This window comes from Pelobates fuscus, chromosome 1, assembly GCF_036172605.1.
Source record: "Pelobates fuscus isolate aPelFus1 chromosome 1, aPelFus1.pri, whole genome shotgun sequence".
NCBI classification, from domain to species: domain Eukaryota; kingdom Metazoa; phylum Chordata; class Amphibia; order Anura; family Pelobatidae; genus Pelobates; species Pelobates fuscus.
In genome coordinates, this window is record NC_086317.1 from 84,108,941 (window position 1) to 84,121,013 (window position 12,073).

The window sequence follows — 12,073 nt, forward strand, 5'->3', positions numbered from 1 at the left end:
AGTGGGGACCTATGATATAATGTTGAGCTGCCTGTTCAGAAGATATTTTTTTACGAGTCCTTTAAATCATTTCGAACAGCTGGAGGTAGAGCTTACCACCTGGAAACATTCTCTGATTTGCATGTTCCAGATGTGGCTCTCTTACCAAGGTAATGTGTGAATATTGCTTCATTATAATGTTGCATATGAAAAACTCCTACTACTTGCTCAACACATTGTTCTTTTTTTTCCTGCTCAGTATCTCTTTTTCCTCCAGTCATATGTACCAAGATTCTACAAACGAGCAGCAATCGCACAAAGAGATCTTACTTGGGCATTTGCATCTTCAGTGGAAAATTTAGGCTAAAGCACAGAGGGGGATGAAGATGGGTACGAACCTGGAAGATTGATTTAGATGGATCTGAAGTAGAAAGGAGAACAGTAGTCTGAATTGGGAAGAGGGATCCTATGTAGGCAGACCCTTTTTAAGAGGGAAATGTGAGCCGAAGCAAAAAAGAAATTGTACTGGAGGGTGAGAGCAAGAACCAGGGACATGAATAAAATGGTCAAAGAAAATTTATATTAACAGCAAAACCTTACTGCAGTCTTATATACTCATTTAATCAACTCCTGAAGCAAATACATCATTCAGAACATTAATCTTGTACAATTTGGCAAATAAACAAAAAACAAAACACACAAAAAACAGCAAGCATACAACATGCATCATAATGATTAAACCAAGGGTAGTAGCTGGGCATACTTGACTATACTATACTATTACTAAACTTAAACAAACAAAAACAAGTCTGGGAAGGTAAGTGACATGCACCAGGAGGAGAGATGAAGCAACCGTTCCAAAAGGCTGGCAAATGGCTGTCAGAGCATGGAAAAGAAATGGTTTGCATTGGCTACAGAGTGACACAGACCCACGGGAGATTAAGAATTTGATTACTGTAGCTGACTGAACGTCTTCATTCTAAAATGTTTAATCAGCACACATCAAAGCCAGGGCTCTAAAGTTTCGCTGCCTAATAAAGGAGAGATGCCTTTGAGTCTGGGTCGGTTATGACGGCGCTGAGAAGAGGGACTGGTGTTGGCAAGCTGCTGGTCTGTGGTCTACTAACAGATTGAGGGAAGCTTCTGCCAGTGTAACAGGAGGAGCTGACCTGAGAGCCAAAGCTGAATCCTAACACTAACAAGCTGCACAGGAGGGACTGCTCAGGAAGGGCAGAGATATGGAGTTTCTTCTTGTTTTGAAGCCAACTGCATTCTGGGATTCAAGTTTTAGGAGAGGGGAAGGCAACTATTAAGAACTACAGGATGAGACAATCGTACAAAAATTTGCAAGAGGGGAAGTACTGACATTGAGGGCAAGGTGCCATGATGAGGGCACTCGTATTTAGACTGAAAGCAGGCAATCCCTTTTCCCGCACAGAAGGTGTGCTCAAAGCCTCCTCCGGAAAAAATACCTTTCTAAACATTGTCACTGTTTTGCAACACAGAGTCAGCAGACAGCTCCACCCTACTGGCAGCATCCCTGGTGAAGGCTGAGGGGAACCCTGGAGGCTGCCTACAAGAAGAGGCAAAGATGTTTAACACCTGGCTGAGAAATGACGATAAACTGGACAGCAGCCAATACAAACTGGCAGAGTACCAGCTAAAGCGGACATTAATAAGGGAAGCTGTCATTCAGAGGAGCAGACTTCTCCTATCATCCCCCAAGGCAGGGGATTACCTGTGGATGCTGTGCTTCTATACTGCCTTCCAAGTAAAGTGCTGGGGCGTAAAAAAAAAAAAAAACACTTTTAGAAATGTTTTTCCCTCGAAGTCCCCAGAGCATAATAATACCCAAGCAGAAAGCTGGTAATTTTTTTTTTTTTTTTAATCCACAAAGAAGTCATGGTAATGTCATGGTCTGACATTACAATTGAAGATATTAATAAACAGGTCATGAAACTATTAAAACAAAATGCACACACTAAGAATATCAACATACATAAGCAGCCCTGTGCTCAATCTCCCAGTACTTTTGGGCAGCAGTAATGGCAATCTAATTCAGGATAAATGTATAATAAATAAATAAATAAATAGAAGACCACGAGGGGTTCCCCCCCGCCCCATTTGTTTGTATTAAGGTGCCAGGCCATGTACCAATAACAAATGTTTACACCTAAGCTGGGAATCACCATGAGTGCTCACACTGACTTCTTACTGAATTTTACAGCCCTTTTCCATGAGATTTGTCTGAAAACGATTTTTTGTTTCTCCCCACAACATTAAAATATCCTGCTCCAATTTTCAGCTTTACAGCTACACATCCATTTGCACAAAGGGTTAAGCACATCATTTGCTAAGGTGAGGTGGTAAGGCTTGTTACAGCTGTGAATCTGAGCAGTTGAAAGCTGGGAGTGGGGAGGTGTAGAGTAGCTCTGTTGGGACTTGTTGCGATAGGAACGCTAAAAAGAGTCCATGGGGCCACGTCTGATGGATGTGTGTGACGGGCCCTAGCCGGTTGCTGCGTGGAACGATATGCGAGGCTGTAAACTGTGTGCTCTCGGGCCTGCTTCACATTCCACTTACTCTCCCCGCTGCAGTCATCTGCTGCTTTTTCTCCTGAAGCACTTTGAAGGGTTGAGATGGCTTCAAGAAGCCTCACACCTGCACAGGCAGGCCTTCTAATTTCCTCAGGGCAGAGTGGGTATGAAAAAAGGAATAACAAATTAAAAACGTACCGACTCATATGATCTTGTCTCTATACCCCCCCATATACACACACACATACTCTCTCTTCAGCTGCTTCTCACACTATGGTTTTGGCACCACAAGCCATGAACTTGCAGGTTTCAAAAGGATAACTTTCACATAATTTGAGCTGCTTAGCAGCGTACAACTATGTACTCGTTACCAACATGCTTTTGATGGGATCAGTTTCATTATTGTCACAGTATAACAGTCACAATATAATGCATAACACAAAGAGAGTGTGTGTTTCCGGAGATTAGTGTTCCAGTTTTAATCAATTATTACATAATTTTAAAAAAAGGGCTATTACATGGACGCTAAAGAGTTAATAGAAAGGAAGAGACCTTTAGCGATCTTATGCTCACATTTGTGCAAAATAGTGAACCATATTAATGCTCTGGCACAGGCACATTTCTTTCTCCCTTTCTCCCCATATTTTGCTTTTAGGAAGTTGTGTCTCACCCCATAAGCTAAGGTATTAATCACACAATGTCTGGTTTTAATCCACACGCTCCCAGTCCTGAACGGATGGTTATCTGGGGAAAGAGTATTCCCCTTAATCTTACTCCACAGCCAAGAAAGTTGAAAATGAAAAAAACAGATTTGAGCAGCAGTCGAGCAGTTTGTTCGGTCAGACGCTGCCTCGGGGAGAGCCTTCTGCAGATTCCTATTTTTTTTTTTTTAAAGAAAATATTGACTTTAACAAGCAAGTACTGAAGCCATGAATAGTTACCAAGCTGAATGCAGTCCCTCCCATTGAATAGAAAGCAAGTAACTGCTGTTCAGAATGAGCAAAATAGTGCTATTGTAGGACAGAGTCTCGAAAGAGAAATCCATGGCAATTCCTTGTTACAGCCAAGCTTGCTTGTCTCAAAACACTGACTGTGACCTAAAGAAGTCACTCAACATTCCTGTCTCATCCTTAATGAATCGTGCTCTACATGAAACCTCGGTCAGTCATCATCTCAGCTCAATTATTCAGATCCCTGGATGTAATATGGAGCTGAAAGCATCTATCCCCGTATCTTGTGATTTGAGGCGTAGTGTGTTACCTACTGTACGTTGAGGAGTTAAAATTCCATTCAAAATTCACTAATAGGGTGGGGGATTAATTATGTGCACTGTGCACACATCGGAGAGTATTTAAGCACACAGCCTTCAAGTTGTGTTGGTCCAAAGGATATAAAACCAGAGTTTCCTCCCAGTTTAACATCCCAACATAAAACAGCTTGAGAATTCCAACCAAACATAATTGGCCTGTGAGGTGTAGAAAAAAAATAAAATAAAGAAAATATGGCTAATAACCTGTCTAAGTATACACACTAGGGAAGCAGTAAACATACCGTTTAATAACAGAAATGAGCATTATGTGCATATCAGCCAGCATTCAAACTACGTCTCCTCATTTTATGGCATGTCACCCAATGGGGGACACGTCTAGTGTTTCCTCCAAATGTAATGTTCCTGGGAACAAGGAGGTCCCCTCTTGCCAAGTCTTACTCATTTTGGGTGATTTTCATTCATTCAGAGCATCAATGACTTGCAGACTTTTATTACACACACACACTTCTATAAGCTTGAATTGATTCTATTAAAAAGGCACGCTTTTAAATCCATTCCCACTAAGTACTTTAAGAGAGATGGCAAACTAGGAAACAAAAAAAGTGGACAGTGGTCCTTCGCTGAATAGTCGGCACAGTGAAAACAACGCAGCAAGGCACCAATGAGCCATCTTTAGTAGATAATATACATAATTGGAAATTGTATCAGATATCAGATGCATTGATTTTAAATAAAATATGTGTCGGCCCCAACCGACCTAACAAACTATAATCATTTTAGCAATGCAGCATTCTTTGCCAGCCCGGCACGTAAGGGAATAGGTTTGTTTTTAAAGAAAGCTTTTTGTGAGTTCACACTCACAGAATGGAAGCAGAACATTTTCAGCTTCTCTCTAGTCAGCTATTTATCACTTTCCTCTTTTAGAAAAAATAAGAAGAGGAGGGGGGAAAAAAAGCCCTGGCAGATATCCTGGATGAGAGTTCTGTGGTGGATGAAGAGGGCGAGTGGAGGGGGGTATCCATGATGCAAACCATTTGGAGCTAAGTGAGAATGCTGCCAACACAAGCTGCTCTATTCAAACAAGTAGGGAAGTGATGGGATGTACGGTATGCCAGAAAGTGCGTCCACAGTGAGCAGACACACACTAACATACACAACGCACGCAAACAAAAAAGGGGTAAGAGCGCACATATACACACATCCGCACACACAAATCTCCAATGGAAACAGGCAGACTTATTTTTTTTCCTTAATCATGACACAGTTGGATGTTAGCAGTGAAAAGGTCAACATTTTCCCCTAACACCCTCAATGACATAATAGTGTTCACTGCACATAACATACTTCCCAAGAAACTCTGGAGAGGCGAAAAGATTTTCAGAGGCTGAGAAAGAAAACCAAACTGGTTTATGCCCCGGCACTGACCTTGTCTGAAGTTTTCTCAACGAAGCATGGCTCCTGGGGGGCAGCGAGAAGGGGCACAAAGCCAGAGAGGAGACGATCCTCATCCAGAATAAGAAGTGAGAGGTCATCATCTGGATCCTTATAAAGAGGGACCTCTGAATGATTCACAGAGGTCAAAGTGTTACAGAATTCTGCCAGTACCCCCCAGACATCCAATCCTGGCCTGAGGAGGTAAAATAAACAGGTTATTTTACATTTCTTTGAGTCTTAAGTTATCAACAGATAGGAATAAAAAATAATTCAGAAACAAAACATATTTTTTTACATTTCGAAACCTATACCTCAGGTACAATATTTCTAAACATATCACTAAAATCACATGCACCATCGAAGAGAGAAAGAAGCAGATCTCAAAGACATGTTCATACAAAATAATGAGAAGTGAAACAGATTGTAAAGGCTATTTATGCAGATTAGAAATGATCTATTATACTCTATAAAGTGCCAACACATGCTGCATCGCTGTACATGGGTACAAGACAAAATTACACTACATAAGAGTCAATACAAAATGTAACAAAGGAATTGAGAGCCCTATTCCCTTGGGAGCTTACAATCTATATCAATGAAAAAATAAAGGTAAATATAATGTAAAATTAAATATGTAAACGCAAATTAGTATAGACATAAAAAAAGCAACATCATAGGTCATGAAAGCTTTAAATATGTTGCATATACTTTTCTATACAATATCATTCACTAAACCGAAACTAAACTAAATTGAAATCTTAACAGACACACTAAGGAAATATAACTGAACTGAGAAAAAAAAAAAAAACTGACTAAAGCAGAGCTAGAAATTTATTTTCTAAAGTTTGACTATGCAAAGGGATACTTTAGGTACCAAACCTACTTCATCAAAATGAAGTTGTTGTGATGTCAGGAGGCCCATGGAGGCACTCTTACCTCAAGGGGCTAAACCGTTCGATTGGTTTAACTCCAGTGGCAATGTTCACTCCCCTCCAGGCAGCATCCAGCTTCTGAATTTTCAGATTCATGAAGCGTGGAATATCGCCGGGTAGGGGCGCCACTGATTGGCTGAGAGAAGTCAGCTGATGCTCTGAGTGAATCACGGATTCCCCATTAACTAAACTGGCTTAGAAAGAAACATACCTTTTTCAAGCCACTTTAGTGAATGGGGAGTCACTGATTGGCTGAGAGCATCAGCTGACCACTCTCAGCCAAGCAGTGGCAGCCCTGCCCACGCGTACTCTGCGCTTCCTATATTTGAAAATTCAGAAGCCTGATGTCACCTGGGGGAGAGTGGACATCGCTGCTGTAGGCAATTTTAGGGTTAAACTGTTCGAGAACTGTTTAACCCCTTGAGCTAACAGTGCCTGCAGGGGCTTCCTGAGACCATAACAACTTAATCTAAATGAAGTTATTTTTGTGCCTGGGGAATCCCTTTAACCCCTTAAGGACCAAACTTCTGGAATAAAAGGGAATTATGACGTGTCAGACATGTCATGTGTCATTAAGGGGTTAAAGAAATACTCCAAACACCTAAATCACTTTAGCATTCTGAAGTGCTTGGTGTGTGAAGAGTGTGCCCTCTTTTTTTTTTCATTTTACATAAATTGCATGTTGTAATTGACACTTTTATAAATCAACTTTGTTAAACCCCCTGGCTGTCAGACAACCAGTCCTGTTACTTCCTGGTTGTTTAGCTCAATGCATCAAAACTCAAGAGGCTGCAATTACTCAGGGCACTTGCCTTGCAAAAACCTCTCATTGAGCATTGGGAAGTCTGTGATTAGACAGGCACAGAAAGTCTTGGCGGGGTTAGAAAGGCTTGCAAAGGCTTCAGACACAAGATCTGCAGCTTTTGCGAGACATTTTTATATAAGTTCCCAGTGCAAAAAAGGCATATTTAAATAGATGCAAGATTTCATTAAAGGCATATTTACTAAACAGCTAATTTTTATTCAGTTTTCAATTGACCACAATTTAGTGTTACCCTTCAATATGCAATGGAGTTTAATTGGTATAGTCCCTAAAGCACATTTGTCATGTTTTCATTTTTAAATAACGCAATTTTTTTTTATTTTTTTTTAAACTAATTCGGTTTACTCGCTGTTCAAATTGATTAATAGCTGAAATCAGGCAAAGCGCACATAAAAAAAGTATTGAGAAAAAAATGGTTTAAACAATAAGCTAATTAGTAGTCTACAATAACCAATGTGTGAGCGCTAAAATCCCATGCAGAAAATATGGCAGCGTTCACAAATACAATGCACAAGAGATTGTGAAAAGCAAAACAATAGTTACCAAAAAGAACGCGCTAAAATAATCTGTAAATATAAAGAAACAAATAATGGTGCAGACCATCTGGTAATAATAGTATGGGGAAAAGGTGTTATATGTAATAAACTCACATGTCCCAGAGCCCTATCACCCCTGGCTCTGGGTTTGAAATGCTCCTTGGGAGAGGGGATATTCCCACACTGCAGGATAGTCAGGAGGATATGTCCACTGATAATTCCGTTGTGCTGTATGTAAAAGGAAAGAAGGGCAGGACCTCCAATTGAATAGTATCACAATTCGTTTTATTGTATAAAAAAGGTTAAAAACCCTTACTTTGGATGTGGTGGGTACAAACTCGCAGAGTCACCCACATAAAAGCATAAAACACATGTATTCGAAAAAACGCTTCCTGGTTATGGTCCGGTCACGTGATCGCTTCCGGGTCCGCCCTCCAATGACGTCCGTGTGACGCGTTTCGCCCGCCTCCACAGGCTTCTTCCGACAAACGTCATGGGGTTTCAGTCTTCCTTTTAAGTCCATAGTGCCGCCCTTCTCTCGCCTCATTGGTCGGGGGGCGTGGTTTCACACGATCTTTTTCAATCATTCAATTGCACACTAATAAACTTCATAGACTTAACCCCTTCCAGCACCCACACTAAAATGGTTATATTCAGTGTCACATAAGAAATGGAATCATCTAAGTGATGTTAATCCCAATTATTTCTAATGTATATATAGACCTTATCTAAATTATTCTACATAATGATTTATCAAAGAGACATCTTCTTACTTCATTAAATTATATTTTTAAGTATACACAATGGATATTATACGAGGGTAATTGATAAAAATTCTATACAAACAATACAACAGAGATCAATTCTAGACAGCAGGAAAAACCTTAACTTTTCCCATATCCCTTAAGATAGACAGTGCAGATATATTATGCTCATTTCTAAAGTATACAGTTCTTATACTAAATACAGGCTGACATTATTGCAGAGTACCTGCTGATTGAAAAAGGGGGGGGGGAGAGGTTGGAAAAAACAGCCATTATAATTTATTTACAAAAAATGACATTACAATTTATTTACAAGAAATGACAAATTTCAAATTCTCCATTTAAACCCCTAGGGAACAACGATTTCAATTTAAACACCCACCTCATTTCTTGTTTCGACAATTTATTGTCTAGATTTTCACCCCTCCAATTTCTACCAACTCTCTCTATCCCAATAAATTGTAATTTGGTAACATGTAATTTGGTAATTTGGTAGACTAATTAGTAGTCTAGCTGGACCTTTAGTACTAAGGGAAATAAGGTTAAAGAGGAGTTGTCACTAATGCGTTGGTGACAGTTCCATTTTCGCTCACCATTGTAAGCCCTATTAAAGTGTTCATTTGCGTGAGGTGTGCAGAGGTTCTACGTATAAAAACACATTTCTGCAGCACTGCCAGATACTAGAACCAACATCTTTTCCTGATGCTCTGCATAAAAATACAAAAATAGTAGGGCTAAAAACTAGCTTGAAGCTAACTATTACATTCTACAAAAGCATAAAAGGTAAAAAAAAAAAAAAAAATCCTCTTTAAAAAGACTACATATTTACACAATAGGAGGATGATGATTATATATATATATATATATATATATATCTCTATCTCAAGTCTGATCAAGTCAGGTCTACCTAAATACAAAAGAATAAAAAATAAAAAAAAATGGACAAAGGAATAGGCTACACAAGCAAACATAATAGTGGCATTTAAATGAAACCAATAGGAATAGTTTAATCACAATGTTAAGATAAAACAAGCAGGAATAAGATGCAGTGCGACGTGAGGCAGGTTTAAATTAGGTACAGAGGACATGACCAAGGTAGAGAGATGGTTTGTGTGAAAGGGAGAGGACAAGGTCCCAGGTGCCAGATTTCTGAGCAACTTCATATGGCTTAGGTTCTTACACCAGGAAACGCCCGCTGACACAAAACATCTTGCCATAGAGCACGTGATGGCAGTGTGAGAGAACACTCTGTACCACTGACATGTAACTCCCCCCTCTACAAAACTAACGTCCCCCCCCCTTTCACATCCTTTCCTGTCAGAGGGGTTCATCTTCTGGCCCACTAAAATCTGCTGTCAAAAAATGTGCAGATTGAAGAGGAAAAAAATTGGGAAGAAATAAACACTGGGGAAAGCTGGTCAGTGAGGTAATGGGAACAGTGTGGACTATAGCAAAGGCAAATAAGTGTTTTAATAGTTAAAAGAACTGAACTTGACATAACCCCAGGAAAGATCCTGTTCTGCCCCTCAGGTCTGACAGATATCAGAGCAAAGCAGGCACCGGATGCTAGAGGAGTGGGGGGCACAGGGCCTCTTGGGAGATAATTTTGCACGTCCGTGCCTTTAACCCTTCGGGATGCCCCTGCTGCCCGCTCTGGGCTGAGCACTTCCGGTCACACACATCCTGTGCCAGAAAACAGTGCCAAGTCACACAGAAAAGGCTTGCAAAGTAAACAAACTGAAAACAACAACTGTGACAAGAAGAGAGGCAGAGAAAGAAATAGACAATCAAGGAGTGGAAGAGGCCAAAACAGGGAAAGAATGAGAGGAGGGGAGGAAAGAGAAATGATTGAGTAGAGACAGAGAATGGAAGCAGAACAATGGTCCAACAATCAAAGTTTTTCACTCTCTCAAATACACAGCAACCTTTTCACCTTGTTCTCTCCTGTGCTCCACGTACCTGGCCCATTTTCAGGAGGAATGTAATACAAACTGATCATGAACTACAAATCCTATCACGCTCACTTAAATACCTGGCACAATAAAGGCAGTAAGAAATCGCTTCAACACCACGTCTCCTCCACTAGGATGGAATGTTGCCTGCTTGTGCTATGTCAGCCATTATAATCAGTAGAGACAGGGTATGCCCTATTGGACCCCTGGTCAACTCCATTGTTAAGACTTATTATACCCCCTTACTTAATATTCTTCAATGTTCACATTGATATTTTGGAATGTTAAATCTACACACGTATAATGTACACCTATTTTGTTTTTATTTAAAGGGACGCTCCAGACCACTAAACCACGTTCGCTTGCTGTGTGTGAAGAGTGTATCCGATTTTTTTTTTTTTCATTTTATTCTAAACAATATTAAAGGGATCCTATAGTGCCAGGAAAACAAAGGCGTTTTCCTGGCACTATAGGGTTAAAACCCCTGCAGCCACTTACCTGAATCCAGCGCCAATGTCGCTGTGTTAGGCTCTGCCCACGCTCCCCCCAGCCGATGTCAGCTGGCGGGAGTCCTAATGCGCATTCGCAGCAATGGCTGCGCACGCATTAGACCTCCCCATAGGAAAGCATAGGAATTCCGTGAGATCCCATAACAGACCAAAAGTACGCTTCGATTCCGGAAGCCCTCTAATGGCTGTCTGTTATACAGCCACAGACGGCAGACGTAGAGCTGCAATGCATTGCAGTTTCTTTGGAATTGTAGTGTTTTACATTGCAGCACTAAGTGCAAAAGGGTCACAGCACCCAGACCACTTCAATTAGCTGAAGTGGTCTGGGTGCCTACAATTTCCCTTTAATGTACTATGTTTCCATTTGGGTCATGTAAGAATTGCCTATGGAATGTACTTACTACATTTCTGTATATATACATTTGTGTATGAATGCAATAAAGAGGCTGTGAAATCCAAAACATGCATTTATAACATTGATGATTGTGTCTGCAAGTGTACAAAACACTATGAGTCATGTCTGTAGATCATTTTGCTTGCTTTTTCCAGATAGGGAGAGATGATATACTTCTCAGGCCATGTTGATGACTTGAAGAAGAGGGGAGAGGGACTTTGTGAAGTACATGAATAGTCACTTCTATTTTGAAATATATGAAGAATTGCAAAGCTCCATAATAAATTCTCATTGGAATCAGGTTTGAATTGATATAGAGGTGAAATACAATCCAAGTAAAATAGATTATTAAAATAGCACTTTCTGCAGAGATCAGTGTGCACACGGTAATTACAAATTACAAAAGAGAAAACACAGAAAATTACTTTAATTTAAGTTCACCTAGGTAATTTTGGAAACTTCCAATTAATACTTACATTTCAAAGCAGAAGGATGATTACTCATGTACTTCACACAGTCCCCCTACTTTAGGGAATCAATTTAGTGGAAGGTCTTAGAAGGCAATAACAAAATAAATACATAAAAAAACTAAACTAAACTAAAACAAAAAAACAAATAAAACAAGTGAATTAGGAACACTTATGGCTATCTTACAGTTCTGGAGGTAGTATACCATACGAAACAGAACATAATTACGGGAGTTAAACAACATACCATCCTTGTAATTCAAGGTGTAAAAACAATCTTAAATTATACTATATCACTATATATGAATACTCCTGCAATACTATCTCTATACATTGGTGTATAGTTATGTTGTTACAGGAAAAGTTATACTCAAGCATTGATAGTTTATCAGGGCCAAAATATAATATTTAAATTTAAGTTCAAAGGTCATCAAAAACAGTAAACCCTTCTGAGATGAATGGATTGATAGGTTGGT

At 39.8% G+C, this 12,073-nt stretch overlaps 1 protein-coding gene across 1 annotated transcript in view; it reads right to left on the bottom strand.

Annotated features, from left to right (window-relative positions):
* SMG6 (SMG6 nonsense mediated mRNA decay factor) overlaps positions 1–12,073 on the bottom strand; it is a 226,104-nt gene that overhangs the window by 54,170 nt on the left and 159,861 nt on the right. The window contains exon 13 of the mRNA XM_063449948.1: positions 5,212–5,413. Coding sequence (XP_063306018.1) covers positions 5,212–5,413 — 202 coding nt within the window. The remainder of the gene's footprint in view (positions 1–5,211; positions 5,414–12,073) is intronic.